At 49.8% G+C, this 17,254-nt stretch overlaps 2 protein-coding genes across 5 annotated transcripts; one reads left to right on the forward strand and one right to left on the reverse strand.

The window, feature by feature from the left end:
* Window positions 1-9,451: 9,451 nt before the first annotated feature.
* LOC120685813 (DNA-directed RNA polymerases I and III subunit RPAC2-like) lies at window positions 9,452-12,317 on the forward strand. Of its 4 annotated transcripts, none has more exons than XM_039967917.1 (4): window positions 9,452-9,592; window positions 9,707-9,836; window positions 11,249-11,325; window positions 11,839-12,317. In XM_039967917.1, the coding sequence occupies exons 2-4, from the start codon at window positions 9,736-9,738 to the stop codon at window positions 11,955-11,957; spliced, it is 297 nt and encodes a 98-aa protein (XP_039823851.1). In that variant the 5' UTR covers window positions 9,452-9,592; window positions 9,707-9,735; the 3' UTR covers window positions 11,958-12,317. The 4 variants fall into 4 exon arrangements, with proteins under 4 accessions (XP_039823851.1, XP_039823853.1, XP_039823854.1 ...); XM_039967919.1 differs by having other exon boundaries at window positions 9,517-9,627; XM_039967920.1 differs by having other exon boundaries at window positions 9,518-9,570.
* Window positions 12,318-12,767: 450 nt separating this feature from the next.
* On the reverse strand, window positions 12,768-17,049 carry LOC120685814 (uncharacterized protein At4g06598-like). The gene is made up of 5 exons (XM_039967921.1): window positions 16,859-17,049; window positions 15,751-16,448; window positions 14,931-15,006; window positions 14,717-14,843; window positions 12,768-13,462 (listed from the first exon to the last, which is right to left on the reverse strand). The coding sequence occupies exons 2-5, from the start codon at window positions 16,425-16,427 to the stop codon at window positions 13,272-13,274; spliced, it is 1,071 nt and encodes a 356-aa protein (XP_039823855.1). The 5' UTR covers window positions 16,428-16,448; window positions 16,859-17,049; the 3' UTR covers window positions 12,768-13,271.
* Between the last annotated feature and the right edge of the window lie 205 nt (window positions 17,050-17,254).

The following is a 17,254-nucleotide window of genomic DNA, read 5'->3' on the forward strand; positions in this document are numbered from 1 at the left end:
CGGCGGCGAGCTCGCCGGAGCTGGCCGAAACGGCGTTCCAGGGGGTTATTCGAGACGCGGTTTGGCTTGGGAGCATACTCTTGGTATGCGCAATCCACCTGTGCGCTCAGGGCAGTGGATTGGGGACCGGGGTGTGGTGCTCGCCGATGAGGGCGGCTCGGGGCGGTGAGCCTCGCCGGCGTGGTGCAATTTGGGGTCTTCAGGGGGTTCAAGGCTACCAAGACTTAGCACAAAAGAGAGAGAAACGGGATTTGGCTCACCAGGGGCTTGGGCGGTCGGATTACGCAGCGCAGAAGACCGGTGGCGAGGTCCGGGCGGCGCAGACGACGCGGAGCTCGGTGACGGAGATGACGCAGAGGTGTTGCAGGGGTCGTAGCCGGGGGCAGAAGCTCTGGGAAGTTCCTGGCGGTCCCGGCGGAGTCGAAGCGCTGCGTGAGCGGTACTCCGGCGCGGCGGAGGGGCGTGGCCGCAGCGGCTCTGCTCCGGGCGGAGCAACTTGGAGGCGGCGGCTGGGGTTTGGGCTGCGCTGCGGGGTGGGATGGCGGCGCAGAGGGTCGCGGGTGCCAAATAAAGGAGCCCCGGGTCTCTCGGCGTGCGGGTCTGGCGCGGGGCTCGCCGGGGATCTCGGCCGGAGATCGCGGCGGGGCGTTACGCGCGCGCGGAGACGGCGAGCCTGACCGCTGGGGTCGGCCTGTCAGCGGCTGGGCGGGTGCGCGCGGTGAGCGATGGTCGGCTGACGTGCGGGGCCCGGTTGTCAGCGGGAGGGAAGCGCGCGCGGTGCGGGCGAGTCGGGCGTGGGAGGCGGGCGCGCTGGCGGCGCTGCGAGCGGGCCGTGGGCGCGTGCGCGTGGAGGAGAGGAGTGGGCCGCGTGCTTGGGCCGCCAGGGAAGGAAGGGCAGGCCGATGGGCCGCGGGGAAAGGTTTGGGCCGGGTTTTCTGGGTTTGGTTTTTGCTTTGGGTTTTCTTTTTTTTCTATTTCTAAACCAAACAAAGTTTGAATTCAAATAAAATTTGAATTCACCCACACTCAAACAAAATTATGCACCAGCATGGATGCAACAAAAATTTAAACTTATGATAAATTTTAATTAATTAGGGACAAAAATTAGATTAAATGCCATCTAAACACAATAAACCTTAGAAAATTATCTAAAGCCAATTAATTTATTAATAAATTCTGAAATTTAAAATTAGGGTGTTACAAGAGCCCACCTGCAGGAATCCCCCTCACCGCACTTCGCACGCGCATCCCGGATCCCGATCAGTCCCGCATTGATTTCGGATCGAGAACGGACCCAATCAAGTGCGCAACGGCCGCGCCTTGATTTCCGCTAGCCCGCACGCCGAGGATCGCTCCCAGCCCTATTTGAGCGCAGTCCGCACCTCTCCTAAACCTCTGGATCCACCAACAGCCCCCATCCCTAATCCTAGCCGCGCGTCAGCCATCAGAGCCTTGCACGATCATCGCCGCAGGTGAACTGGTGCTGCCACTTTTCCTCGCCGCTGGCACGATTCAACCCTTGATGACCCTTCTGGATCCTTCGCAGGGGCTCCGCAAGCACACCCGTAGGGCCCAGACGACCGGAGGAGCACGCCGTCACCTCCATCACCGGGCTCTGCTCATACGCCGCCACTCGATCCCGGTGCCGATGTCATGGCACCGCTACACAACTCAGATTTGAGCTTCGGTAAGCACCCATAAACCCTTCCCGTCCTCCTGCGCTAGGAATCTAGTCCCGTAGCTCACACCTGAGGCCTGAAGCGGCACTCCGGTGTTCCGCCGCCGCTCGCACTGCAGACTCGCCGTGGCGAGACCCCTGTAGGGTTACACCACCGCGCACGAGCCATGTTTGGGCTCCGCACCCGCACGCAGACGCAGCCCGGCCCCAGCCTGAACCCAATAGAGCGCGAACACTTGTTCGCCGGCGAACCCCACAGTTCGGCGCCGCCCCCCGCCGTGGCAAGCTCCTACCAGGCCCCAATCCATTGTTTTGTGGCCTCAGGTGGCTCGCGCATGCCGCCTAGATGCCCCTAGACCCCAGCCCCACTCGAATCTGCCCCTGGAATGCCGGATTCGCTTACTCCGGTGATCCTCCGCCGCGGAAACACTGTTTCCGGCGCGTCCCGCCGCCGCCGTCGGCCGCAAGACACCCCAGTCGCCCGATCTAAAGGCGACGGCTACGATTAGATCCCGAGACCATTAAATCCGAGCCGACGGATTGCGACCCAAAGGCCCAAATCTAAACTTACCGGTTCGGCCCGTTCTTTTTGCATAAGAGCCCCTGAGTTTGTCCTAAATCAACCCGCGGTCCATCATAAGTCAAAACTAATTACGTTTTGGCCCAGAAATTAGCTATTAGCACCCTGAGCTTTTTAAATATCAAACCCGCCGTCCAGCCCTTGCCTTTTTGCACGCTAGCCCTTGTATCTAAGGTTTAATTATGTTTTAGTCCTCGGTTTTTGCACAAAACCCCCTGCAACTTAGTTTTTCTCGCAGATAAGCCCCTAGAACTTGTTTTCAGCCTAGATTATGCGTTTTAGCTCCGTTTTAGGCGTTCTTTATATCCACGCGATCGTTGTAACGCGTAGAATAGTTTTAGACTAGTTTAGTGTGCTGTTTTTATGTATTGATGTAATGTTTCTCAGTTTTTGTTAGTGTTTGCTTGTATGCTTATTGTTGTGCACTGTTTTGGCCATGTGTTCGTGAATAGACGTTGATCCATCTGAGGAGCCCCAGTACCAGTACCCGGAGCAGCCGTCTTCTAAGCACTTTGAGCAGCAGCAGGAGCAGTACGAGGAAGGCAAGTATAACATGAACAACCTATCACTTTTAAATACAATTTCATACTGCATTTTAATACTGTATGCCTATAAGGATTTTCCTAGCCACTTTATATCCTTTATATATACCTTTGGGTTGCATTTTGTTTAGTTGTGCTAGGTTGCTGCGCTATAACACACTCTGGTCCTTTTTAATTAATTTGAATAATGGTTTACTTAAACTTAATTCTGAGAGTGGCCCTCTGTGCTTTGTGCTTGGGTGGCTCACGTCTCGTTAAAATATGGGTTTTGTAGAAACATGGTTTAGGGGGCCAGCACGGTGCTTAGTGCTTGGTTGGCCACTCTCCATAAGGACCGGTTCATAGAGCGACAACCTGGGACAACAGCGCTACCACAAAGCTAGAATGGGATAGACTTGGCATAATAATTAGATCTTTTTGGTTTGGAGTAACTTACCTGCGGGGCAGGGGCGGTAAGCTTCTATGGCCCTCGTGCTGAGTGGCCTCGTCTGTGCTTCGTGTCTTGACGCCCACTAGACCTGCTCCTTAGTCGCCGATCCACCCTCGCGGTTACTCCCTACCAACGAGATTCTTTGTAAAGGCCTCGTAGTGAGTCGCTAGTCATCTCACCTAAGGAAGTGTGATGAACCTCTAGCGTAGCTCACGACTTGTGGGTAAAGATGTGCAACCTCTGCAGAGTGTAAAACTGGTATACTAGCCGTGCTCACGGTCATGAGCGGCCCAGATCCTCCTTTTGATTAGTGGGGTTATCTTCCTTTGATGAGGCAGGTTTCCCCGGGTGGCTTGGTTTCGGTTTGGTTCTCAGTAGTATCATGATTAAATTTGACTAATTACTATGTTACTGGGTTAATGGTAATTCATCAACTTATAGTAAATAGCTTTAATAAAATTTTGCCAACACTTAAAAGCTAATGCAGTTCAGTCAGCTAACCTTAGAGCCTCATAATTTGTGTTATACTTGTTGAGTACAAGTTGTGTACTCACTCTTGCCTCTTCTCCACTTTTTCCTCTTGGCTACGCTACTGCTGCTCTATTCCTGCCGACGCGAGGGAGTTCGCTCAGCGCTACCAGGACTACGAGGACTTCTAGGTGTTCGTCTCCCAGTCGACGTCCCTGTGGCGCTCTGCTCAGCTTCGGAGAGTTTTATTCGTATTTGTTCTTCGCTTCCGCTGTATCAGACATTTTTGTCATTAATGTAATAAATAACATTCGTACTCGCTTTATTATATCTTTTTATGTGATATGTGCTGTGATATACTGTTCATTCTGTTGTATATACGTGTGACTTGATCCTGGCACGTATATGATTGCTCGGTTTATGTCCTTTTATAAACCGGGTGTTACAAGGAAACCCAGCAGCTTCCCTGCTGAGACGCCGAAGATGCACTTCTTGGGGTTCAGCTTCGTGCGCGTGGCGCGGAGCCGGTCGAAGACGAGGGACAGGTCCTCCACTAGTGTTGACCCTACCTTAGTCTTGACCACAATGTCATCGACATAAACCTCGACAATATCTCTAATTAGATTACAGAATGTTTTGTTCATAGCTCGTACAAACGTGGATAAGGCATTCCGTAGACCATATGGCATGACAATATAGCAATAAAGCCCATCTACTGTTACAAAGGCAGTATGCTTCCTATCCTCTCTAGACATCTGAATCTGGTGAAAACCAGAGTATGCATCTAGGAAAGACAAAAGGTCACACCCGAAGGTGGAGTCCACGATCTGATCGATACGTGGAAGAGGATAGGGGTCTCTAGGACATGCCTTGTTGAGGCTGGTGTAGTCGATGCACATCCGAAGCTTCCCGTTGGCCTTTGGGACGATGACCGGGTTGGCCAACCACTCAGGGTGGTGGACATCCTCGATGAAGCCAGCGTGTAGGAGCTTGCGGACTTCTTCGCGAATGAAGTTTTGCCGCTCCACAGACTGCTTCCGAGGCTTCTGGCGCACCGGCGTGGCGTCAGGGTAGATCCTCAGATTGTGCTCGATCACTTCCCTGGGGATCCCGGGCATCTGCGACGGTTCCCAGGCGAACACGTCGACATTTGCCCGGACGAAAGCGATGAGCGCGTCTTCCTATTTCTCCTCCAGGTTCCCCGCGATGCGGGTGGTCCTGGTGGAGCCCGCTCCAATCTGCACTGTCTTCACGGGAACATGGTCCGGATCGGACGGTTGGACCTTGGGAGCCTTTGCAGGCGCCCTGGGTTGCGAGGTGGACGGATCCCCCTCGGAACGTGCAGCCTCTACCGCCAGGGCATGCAGTCTGTCAACTGCAGCGACGGCAGCGGTGCGGTCGCCCTGCATGGTGAGGACACCGGCAGGGGATAGCATCTTCAGGACCAAATACCCATAATGAGCAATGGCCATGAAGCGGTAGAGTGCCGGTCGACCAATGATGGCGTTGAATGGGAGGTTCACCTCCGCAACATCGAACAGAACGCTCTCTGTGCGGAAGTTCTCCTCGGTCCCGAACGTGACCGGCAATGTGATGCTCCCCAGAGGGAACACCGGATGTGGGCCCACTCCGGAGAATGGGCGAGAGGGAGTCAGCTTGGACTCCGGGATCTGCAGCTATTTGAACGCTGCATAGCTGATGACATTGAGGCCAGCCCCACCGTCGATCAACACGTGATAGAGCCTCACGTTGGATATGACAGAAGCGGTGACTAGAGGTAGTACACCAGCTCCGGCCATATTCTCTGGGCAGTCGGATGGCCCGAAAGAGATGGTGGTGTTCATCCACCTCTGGTGCGGCGCCGCCTTCGGGACCCCTGGCTTCACCGAAAGGACCTCTCGGCGAAGGGTCTTCACATCCCGCCGGGAGACAAGCTCCCAGCTTCCGCCGTACATTACGTACAGCTTCTTGCGGCGGTCGCCGTTGTCGGAATCGGAGTCGTCATGGTAGACGCCCTTCAGCTCCCGAGAGGGGGACTGGTACCCCAGCTCCTTCTCCCCAGCAGCGGCTCCGCTGTCGGAGGCTTTCTCCTTGCCAGGCCGCTGGCGAGGAGGGGGTGAACCGTCCTTGGAGGACTGCTCACGCCGCCCACTGACCCGCTTCGCGAGCTTCTGGATCTCACGGCAGTCAGCGGCGCTGTGGCGAGTGGTGGGATGCACTGGGCATGAACCTCCGCTTCCACCTTGCGGGCGAGGGCGTTTGCCATGTGCATTCTGGCCCCCAGCCGCTGCTGCTGCAGCCGGCGCCGCTGCTGGCGCTGCTGCTGCAACGACTGGTCCGCCAGAATACGGTTTCCCATGGCTCCGGTTCTTGTTCTTCTTCTTCTTGCCACCGCCCTGAGCGGTAGCACCAGAGCCGCCAGCCTTGGCGTCTCCGTCTTGGGGGGCTGAGTGCCATGCACGGCCCTCAGCGGCCCTGGCACACTTGTCTGCCAGGGAGAAAAGCGTAGTGACGCTTTCCACCTCGTGCGTTGCCAGCTTCTCGAGCATCTTCTCGTCACGTACCCCCTGGCGGAAGGCAGTGATAATAGATGCATCTGAGATACGAGGAATGGTACCCCGTACCTTGGTGAAGCGCGAGATGAAGGCCCGGAGCGTTTCTCCGGGTTTTTGCCTCACGGCGTGAAGGTGTGCCTCCACACCATGCTGTTGGTATGCACTGGCGAAGTTCGCTGTGAACCTCGCACAAAGCTCTTCCCAGGACTGGATCGACCCAGGTGTGAGGTTCATGAGCCAGGTCCAGGCTGGCCCAGACAAGGCTACATGAAAGTAGCTCGCCATGACGACGCCGTTTCCACCAGCCGCTATGATGGCGGTAACGTACACCTGCAGGAATTCTGACGGGTTAGTGGTACCGTCGTACTTCTCCGGCAGGTGCGGGCGGAACTTGGACGGCCATGCCATAGCGCGGAGGTGCTCCGCCAGTGCAACACAGCCCACCCCAGCCACTGGTGCGCCTGACTGTATCCGGGCGTTCACCGGGGGCTTGGGCGCCACCACGTCCAAGTCGGCGTTGAGGTTGCGGCCCTCAATGTTAAGACGGCGCTCTCGTGCCCTCTCGACGGAGATGCGGGCATCCTCTCCCACGCGCCGGCGGTTGAGCTCCGCCCGCAGGTCTTCTGTTCGTGCACCCCTCACGGTGGGGGAGCGCACGGACGCCGACGCACCGCCCTGACGCTGGCGGTAAGGTACCACCGCGTTGCCGGGCGGAGGTCGTTGCCCAGTCCTTGCAAAACTGGGGGAGGCCTGAGCTAGATGGAGGAGACGGTCAACGTCGTCCCACCACTGCCTCAGGGCGTCTGGCGAGGCTGCCTCAGCTGGGGGTTGCGAAGCAACTCCCTAGCCGCTGCCAGCGCTCCGCCGCTCGCAGCTTGTGAGGCGGCCCTTGATGGACGCCCTGACTCTTGCCGATGAGCAGCGCGCGCCGCCGCCGACGGTGGCTGCTCCACAGGCACAGTTGCCCCTGGAGCAGGAACGCGAGAGGCGTGTGGCGTGGAGGACACCACACCCTCTGTCATCTCCACGTCGTCCACATGAACCATCGAGACGAGGAAGAGATGAACTGCGACCAGCTAAAGATCCCCTACCTGGCGCGCCAAATGTCGTGGTGCTGCAAACCACAGCCGGGTGGCGGAAGGCACCCGCCTAAGCCCAGAGGGTGTGTACTCGGGGGTTAGCTAGTCCTAGATCGATCTCGCTCAAGAACACGATGAACACCAAGGATTTAGAGTGGTTCGGGCCGCCGAAGCGTAATACCCTACGTCCACTATGTGTTGTATTGCCTTGCCTCGAGAGAGTCCGCGAGAGCTTGTGTGTGTCTGGAGAGCCTGTTCGCCTTATTAGGTACAGCGAGCGCCTCCCTTTTATATCTCAAGGGGCGCGTACATAGCTGTTGGGACCCCGACAGGTGGGCCCAACGATGCAGTACAAGATCACGTACTGTTCATAATTATGGCGTCGCAGGCGAAGGAGATCCCTCTCCTGGATTCCATTGCCTGCACCCGGAATCCTCCGTCCGGCGTGTCCAGGCGCTATCCTGTCGGAGTGGCGCCAGGCATAGCTAGCGGCGTTGCCTGCCACGTAGCTGAACGGGCCGCGTAGCTTGCGGCATAGGAGGCATGATGGAAAAGTGATGTGCCGTCGTATCCAATTAATGCGGCAGACGGGCTCTGCGCGGGTGCGGCACAGGCGGCTATACTGTGTACCTTGGTAATACGCGGTGCACAGTGAGGCCTGACAAAGGCTGTCCCGCGTGCCGCGGCGACAGAGCATGCCTCAACCCTCTGCATTAAATGCGGTGGGCGCGCGAGTCTTCCAGCGGAAGACTTGCGTACGAGTCCGCGCCCGTGCCTTCGGGACACATGGCGGCTCCGGACCCCCACGTGGTAAGGAAGGTCCGGATGGACGCAGGAGGTCCCGGACCCCTATGGGGTCCGAGGCCTCGGCTGTCAGCTCGGAGTTTCCCTTCCTTAGAGACACGTGGCGTCTCCGGACCCATCCCCAGGCGGGAAACGGGTCCGGGGCCGTTGGCCTGGTGAGGAAGGAGCCTGACCCGAGGGGCCTGGCTACTCCATCTGACCCGCGCAGTTACGGATAACTCGCGGGTCCTGCCTTGCCGCAGTAAGAGTGGGTATCCCTGTTACAGGGTACCGACACTATCTTTGCATAAGCTCATGTCTCATTCATTTTTGTCTTGCTTGCTTCTTTTGTTAACAACCATTTATCATAAGTGACAAGTTCTTCCATATTTGAGACTATGCATAAGCATATCACATCTCATTCATAAAATCTTTACTTGTCATTTTGAATCTCATCATAAGTCTAACATGCCTTCACAAATATTAGAGTCTTTATGTCAACCATGAATATCTTGCTCTATTTTTTTTCTTATTTTGCTTGTCACATATATATTATGTTAATGGGATAAACACACTTGCTTGCAACACATGAGCCATCTTATTTAATATCAATATCATAATTAAATTCCTGCTCATAATCTTATGCAAACAAGTTAGTCCTTTAATCGTGTTATCAATTAATATTCCAAAATCCACTAGGGGCCTATATACTTTTATATAGGGCATGATTGCATGAACCAGTATAAATCTTAACTTATTGTGTGTGGTAGGCCATCTCCGATCACAACGCGCGATATGAATAGATTTAGCCGTTGGCCATTTTCGGAACCAACAATTTGACTATCACGGGTAATACAAATTCCCAACAAAAACGTGTGAAAGAGATAGCGGAGAAACGAGAATCAGTTACATTTTGTATAATCTGAACCCGGGGTTGCTAGGTTCTCTCAAGTCTCAACCTTAATCAATAATCATTACCAAAGATCTAGCGCCACCATCTCCAAAACCATCTGGGCTCTCCGTGTACCCTATAAATCGAGTTCGATCCCCGGCGCTGCATTTCTTCATCTACGTATCTTTTCGATAATCCAACTAGCTGCTCCCAAATAAGTAGTTTTTTAGTCCCCAAATAAGTAGTTAGAGACACAATATATCTATCATACAAAGTTTGCATACTAATTATTGCATTTAATTTAACTTAGGAAAAAGGGAAAAAAGAAAACACAGGAGCTAACAAAAGGGGCCAAGTACTCTTCTGATGGCCCGTACGTGGCCTGCGTGCTTCTTCCCCCGGTGGGCTGCTCGCGATGGGCCGTGCTGCTAGTAGTCCGTGGGCCGTCGGTAACGTGGAAAGAGATATCCATCCACCGTCCCGTGTCCGAAGCTCCGAATCCGAACCACTGCGCCGCGCCGCCGCCACCTCCCGCGCGAGAAATTTCTTCTCCTTCCTCCACGGTATCAAATCCTCCCTAAATTGGTGAGTTTCTGCGTCCTGATTGGTTCCTCGTTTGGGTTCGTTTCCTCGCACCTTTTCTATTTCTAATTTCCTGACAGTGTTTGAGCCTCTTGCCCGTGTTTTCTTGGGGAGCAGCTCGCCGGACCTGAGGAGGCGGCGCGGCGATGGAGCACGGGTCGGTGACGGACTCGACCGCGTCCACGTTCTCCATCATGGAGGAGGACCACACCCTCGCCAACTCCGCCAGATTCGTCCTCAACCAGGAGTAAGCGAAGCCAGCTATCCTTTACTCCAGTTCCCCCTTCATCATTATCCAGTCTCCAAAGAATCCGTACCTATCCCTCTTGCGGTCTGCCGAACGCTGCGGTTGTGCTGCCATAGTAGTACGATTGAGGCGACACAGCGTCTTTGGAGGAGGAAGCAGTTCCGGAAACAGCGGATAGAAGGACTGTCAGTAGGTTGTTTTCAGGGCCTGTTGATGTTTGTAGCTCGATTGCATAGGGAAATCTAACACCGGTCTTCTCGTCTCAGTGTCAGCCGGGTACAAAATTCCGGTAGCTGACCACACCTTTTATCGGTTTATCCTTCCTGAGGGCCATGATCAGCGATTGTCTGCCTTTTGGACTTCGATATGACTTCACGTTTTCATTGTGGCATTAGGCACTAGAACGGCTACCTTTTTTTCGCGACCGTGGCTAGGCAAGTTTTTCATTAAGATGAAGAAGAAACGAAGGTCCGTACATAGGAGTTGAGAAGGAATCCGTTACCTCATCTGTGACCTGATTTTAGCAACTTCATTGCTGCATTATTTCTACTTCTACTAGTTTGGGAGGGAGAACTCCGGTTGCTGCAGAATTTCGCTCTGTTCGTTTGGCTTGTCAGCCAACCAGCCAGCAGTACTGTTCTCTCATACTAAATCAGTACCAGCCACCAGCTACCAGCCAGTCAGCATTACTGTTCTCTCATAACAAATCAGCACCAGCCACCAGCCACAGCCAAGCGAACACAGCGAAACGTTTCCAGTTTTGGGATTCAGAAACTATGTTCACTTGTCTTTGTGCCTTTGTGGGTCATGACTATGAACCTTTGTCATTAGTTAGAAGAATGTAGCTCAGGCAAACAACTGTTACCAGGTGATAACAGTTTGTGGTTAAGGGAAGTTTTTGGTGCAGCCCCTTGATTCGTATAACAGAGGATGCTCAGATGATAGTCACCTTTACTGTACTTTGAGTTGTTCTATAACAAATTACACACTCTTAACGAGTTTAGAACTGGACATCTCAAGCATAAAGTCATGCATTGCCTGAGTCCCAAACAAGACACTCTTAAAGCTATGCCTTTTGTTTTCATAGATATGTTAAACACTTTAAGCTTTACCGCTTTGTTTACCAGAACTAAGCTTTACCTGTTTGAATTTCATGTTTACAAAATATATAGGACAAGTGAAATGTTCAAGTCAACTCCAAAGAAGCATACATACAAAATGTTGCCATCATCGTAGTGCTTAAACTGTTTTTTTTTTCTAATAGAGTTTATTGTTAAGAAGAAGTGTGGCGGAAAGCATCCGCCATTCAGTGGACCTTGCACAAAAATTTGATATGGATACCAGAAATTTTGTACATTTTGTAATGCAAGGCTACTAATTCTGTATATCTGACATTCTTTCTGTCTTCACAGCCCAAGGGTAGCATTTTGTGGATATAGCATCCCTCATCCTGCTGACAAGAAAATCAACATTAGAGTTCAGACGACAGGTACTATGAAGTGGCATATTATGCTGCTATTCTGGTGTTTCCTTTGGTCATTGTCAAATATAATGAAGGCTGAAGCTGTTGTATTGATGTGTTCTTCACTTAATGCTTATTTAATGAATTTGCCAGAATCTTATTCATTGTCCTCCTGCTATTTTCTACAATCATGTCTCGTACCTTACATAGATGGTTTCTTACCTTTTCTAATACATTAGTATGGTGGTGGTGGCCATGATGCACTGAATCATTTGTCATATAGGATATAAAGATGTGTTTGGGGAACTTGTTGAATGTTTCATCCCAGAAACTATAGATCTAATATGTTATTTGTTTCAGGTGTTGGTTTTTTGCTAAAACTAGCTGCTAATGTAATATTGATGCTTCACTTTACATCCTGATCAGATGACACTGTGATTCCATCTCGTTGCCATCAACTGATCGTTCAACAGCCCTATTGCTGCTCTAGTTCCTGAAGAGGGTGCTCACACTCCTGACGCATGTTTGTTCTATTGGCAGGAGATCCAGCAAAGGATGTACTGAAAGATGCTTTGCAGGATCTGATGGTTATGTGCCAGCATGTCAGAGGGACTTTTGACAATGCAGTGACTAACCACAGAGCAAAGAAACCTGCATAAGTCAGAAATAGAATCGCTGAAGCATGCATCAGGAGACAAAGAAACCTGCATAAGTCAGAAATAGAATCGATGAAGCACCCGTCATGGTGGAGACAAACGCGATATTTCTATGCTTTATGACAATTTTGCTAAAATCTTAGTATTTGGATAAGCACTGTTACTGCAAACATCTTGGCTTACAAAAGTCACTGCTTTGGAAAGAGTCAGAGCTCATCGTCAGATTGAGGTTTCTGTTGTAATTGATGTATGCACTGGCTTCCTTTTGTGTAACACAAACTCTTGCAGTTTATGGCAAACTACTTTCACCAGTATTTATATGGCGACTGAAACTATATCTATTATGTAAGTTATGCTCCCAAACATGTACTCGATGCACACATTTCTGTTGCTGAGTCATAAGGATGCTCCAACATCAAACTCTTCAACAGCTGTACTTATTACGGTTTTATCGATTGGAGTAAAAGCATCATCTACCATGATGGGCTTCCCCGTACACAGTTATGGTCATTGAGAAACTAAATTTACATACGACCAAAGAAAGAAAAATTTAGGTTTGTGCAACTGACTCAATTATGGTTTATTATGGTTTTGATTATTGCGTTTGCTTCTTTAGTTTTCAAAATTTAAAACCTTACCTACAGTGGCACATGAATAGAAAACATAGAGCCTTGTCATGAATAGTGTAAGACCAAACTTTAACGAACTGCACAATATTTCCTTGAGAGCCAATGGAGGGGAAAAAAACTTTAGTATAGGGCAAATTGAAATGTTGATCAATTGATAGAATCATTGCAGACTTGCAGCATCAAGGACAACCTGAAACTGTGAAAAATGCTAATACTTCATTTGTACTAGCTTATTGGGTACTGATAAATAATAACACAACATACAGTTATCAGGGATGTGGCACATTTTCAAAGCACAACTTATCTGATGCTGACTAGTGCTCCACATTCCACTGATAAGGCAGAACTAATCCAAACATGGCTACAATGTATGAAGAAAGCTCAGGAAACACGAGGATAGTGACAGATTAGAACCCTAGCATGCGAAATGGTACAATGATGCATGGAAAGCATCTAGCTAAAAAGAAAACCTAAACACCGCCGACTGGTCGAGCATCAACAATGGACGCAAGCTGAGGATGACCGCCAGGTGCATATCCAGAAAGAATAAAGATCAGATCCATAGCTATTAGCCTTTTCCGGTGTTATTCACGCGATTCAAGCGCACTTCTCCTTTCTTGATGGAGATGACAACCACACAGTGGTGGCGATTGATATAGAACCCACAAGAACGGAAGGATGAAAAGAATTAAGTACGAAGAGGCCCAGAGAGAGCATCCCGGCCCGAGCTGGGGTCTTTGTGTTTCAGAGACAAGTTGGCAAACTGGGCATCAAGGTCTCTGCTGTTACTGCGAACAAGAGCAGGAGCCTGCTGCTGCTGCTGCTGCTGATATAGTGATCTGAGACGACCAATTTCCCGCTCAAACATCTCCTGTTGAACTGCAAAATTGAGAAAAGAATGTTCAGAAAAAAAATCTTATCAGAATAAAAATCCGTTGCTCGCATTTAGTATCAACAAAGCAATGCACTGCTAAAATGAAAATCAATGAAATGAAGATGCTTAGTTTCAGATTAGGTTAATTAGTTACTTTGGAGAAATATAGGTCCTCAGTATTTTTGTTTTGTTAGCCAGTTAAATTTTTAAGATGCCATTTACTATTTTACTGTAAAGCGGATATAACAAGTCAACAACATATTGAAGGCCTTATGAAACACAACCACTGACATGTTGATTATGTATTTGACTGGCCACATGATGGGGATATAAAGCAATATGCATGGATAATCAGATATATGAAACAGTTGCTCATTTCGGAAAGCAATATGCATTGATATATGAAACAATCACTCATTTTGGCTTTAAAGTATACACTGTGACCTATGACCAGCATGTACATTGGGCTATTCAGTGGTCACACAGAAGTTGTATGTATACTTGCATAAAAATCTTAGCTGTTACTGGGGTGTGTGGTTGTGTGTTGTAAGGGTTCTTGTCACTTTTTCTTCTTAATACAAAGATATGCAACTCTTCTCCGTGTTAGAGAAAAATTTAGCTGTTATTGGTTCTACCATGCTTCTCCAAATACAATTCCTTGCACATCTTGGTAAAGGCTGGAAACTGGATTAGCTAAGTTTAGCTTGGCTTGGTAGTAGGTAGTTCGGTTTTATAGCTTTTAGATACAGGTTCCTTGGGGCTTTGAATTAATAAAAAAAAGAATGGTATGTTAACTGAATTTAATACAATTTAGAAACAAAAATATTCTCAAAACAGCTTGGCTGAGGGTTCAGCCATAGATGCATAGACATCATACATCTTACTGGAAAAACTATTAAATGCTAAGGCCTCACTTTGGAGTTGGGAGATGTCTGCATGTCATTGCTATTTTTTCTTTTGGATGCTTTAGTTGATAAGACATCGTTCCAAAAAAAAATTATCATCTTTGTAGATGCTTATTAAGAATTGATGTTACATGTGCTCTTAACCATCATAGGATGCAACATGGGAATAAACCAGAAACAAATGGAGCCACTATCCAGTTAACTGAAGAATTTTATTTGACATGTCTCAAGCTAGCATGCATATCTTGTCACATTATTAATATCTCAGCAAAACTTAATGTAATTATTGAAATGATTTGGGTGGAGAGCAAATTTGAAGATAAGAGAAAATAAATTATAAGGGAGAATACTTACAGCGTTTAATTAGTTGTTCCTGTGCTAGACTCTCCAGTCTTTGCTTCAAAGCTTTATTTTCCAGGTCTAGCATAATATTCTGCTGGGTAAGAAACTCCATTTCAGCAGACACTTCTACCCCTTCTGACTGCATAATCAAACATTGATTTCTTTGTGTGGCATATAACACCAAATTTTATAAGAGAAATGAAATCCATTCATGCAGTAAGCTCACCTGTAATGCCTGAACTCTACCCTCCAGCTCTGCAATATACTGAAGCTTCCGGACACGGGACCTCTGAGCATACTGCCTGCAACCAATTGAAAAGTACACTTTAATGCATAAAAAGCACACAATCATTGTTATCTCTATTCTCCACAAATAGGATTGATTGAACTGCATGAAGTCCTAATTTAAAAATTAAATTGTATGATTCCAGAAATTGACAAGTGTATATTACGATATCTTTGCTTTCAGTCAGTGTAAATAAAATTTGCAACCCAATTTTGCTAGCAATATAGCTGACAAGTGAGGAGACATGTTAATCCAAGACTTCTCAAGTTGCAAACTGGAATGCCTCGATAGCCAATTTCTCAATTATGTTACCACGGGTAAATTCTAATATACTGTCCATTGACTATGCATGTACGGAAACCACATATCACAGTGTGTGCACATCGCAATCTGTAGGCCTGCTCAATACCACTTGTTCATTAAGTTACAACACACATGTGGTCATCGAAACATATGAAACGAATATGCAGTTCACACTATGTGCCCACAGTAATTCAATGCCCTGTGCCATACAGAACAAATTTCAACAAAACACTGCTTATGTCCTAATGATGAAGTCTATTCTCAAGGTGAAAAACACTAAATAACATAACTGTGCTATTATTAGTGTGTGCTATAGGGTGATCCTTTTGTATTTGAGCTTAATGTTACGGTGCAAAGCCTAGATCTTTTCAGATTATCATTTGATATTGTGACTATTATAGCAATATCGTGCAAGTGTGAAACCATAAAATTCATGTTGAGCAGTAATCAAACTCACTGTTTAGCCCGCTTGTTGTCTGCCTCTGACTGTGCATGCTTCGGCGGCACACCCTCCTTCGCCCCAACCTTTTGATCATGACTGGCATCATCAGGAGTTCTCTTGTCCATGCCATGGTTATTATCCCTCAACATGTTCGGTAGTCCATGATGCCCCCCAACCTTGTCTTTTGTCGGCATCGGCAGGCCGCCGCCATGCCGGAAACCAGACAGATTCGGCATGCCTTGCTCCCATGGCTGGCCATGTGCCCTCCCAAACGAACCTGGCTTGGCGTAGTACTCCTGAACACCAGCCCATGACGCAGGCTGCCCACCTCGTCCCCCCATCCCCTCGAAGCCATTGGCACAAGCACCGGCGCCAGCAGCAGCTCCGTCAAACAGCGCAAACGAGTCGCTTGACGACCTGCGGTGGCCGGCCCGGCCGTGCTGCCGCGCTGCTGGCGTCTCGGGCTCGTTGAGCAGGTCGTCTAGCCACGATGGCGGCTGCTCCTCGATGAAGCTCTCGGACGACGTGCGCTGGTGGTGCCCGTGGCCGTAACGGGGGTGGACGGCGGCGCCCTGCGGCCGGGCGATCGGGCCACGGTCGGCGTACGGCGACGGCGCCCCTGCCGCCGCCGTCGGGAACGGGCTGCGCGGCGGCAGCAGCGCCTGCTTCTGGAGCTTCGCGTTCGCCATCATCGTGCGCTCCGACCGACCAAACTGCGAAGGAAACACAGGGCACGGCTCATCTCAAAATCGACACCAAGATTCGAGCAAATTCGACGGCGAACCACCGCGAGCTTGCTTCCAATCCAGGAAGGCGGATTGGAGAAGGTCAGCAGCAAACTACCTACAGATCTCAGCAAACACGGGTGCAAAAACAGTCAACTAGTCGGCTCAAATTCGCGCCAAAGATTCGATTTTTCCTAGCACAAGCATCAAATCGCAGAAAGAAAGCGGTCAAGATCCACCAGAGAACGAGCGGGAACACGCAAGCTGGACGAAGAAGAGCAGCACGAGAAGCAAATCGAAACGGAACCGCACGACAAACTGGAGCGGATCAAGAACAGGACCAGACCTGGCCGAAATTCCGCGAGAGAACCAACCCAAAACCCATGAAAAACACTTACCAAATCAGCGGCTGCTCGTCCAATCACCCCCCTCCTCGAGCTGGGCCTGATACTGATGTCAAGCAATTCGGACTTTTCGGCGGAGTGTTCAAGAGAGGAGAAGGGAGGGGAGGGGATGAGGAGGAGGACGGGAGAAGAATGGAGAGAAATCGTATAGTGGTGGGGTGGAAGAAGAAAATCAATAAATATTGCGCTTCTTTTTTCGGGGTGGATCGTGTTTGGAGAAATGTCGGGGGATCATTAATTTTAGGCAACAGCGAACCGTCGGATTCGACGATCGGACGGTGGATGATGCTGATACGGATATTCTGTGGTGCGGGGATGCTGGTGGTCCCTACTAGTGGCGAGACAAAAGCTATGGTCACCCAGAGACGTCCACATGAAAAACTGCACGCC

The sequence above is a fragment of the Panicum virgatum genome, chromosome 8N (assembly GCF_016808335.1).
Source record: "Panicum virgatum strain AP13 chromosome 8N, P.virgatum_v5, whole genome shotgun sequence".
NCBI classification, from domain to species: Eukaryota; Viridiplantae; Streptophyta; class Magnoliopsida; order Poales; family Poaceae; genus Panicum; species Panicum virgatum.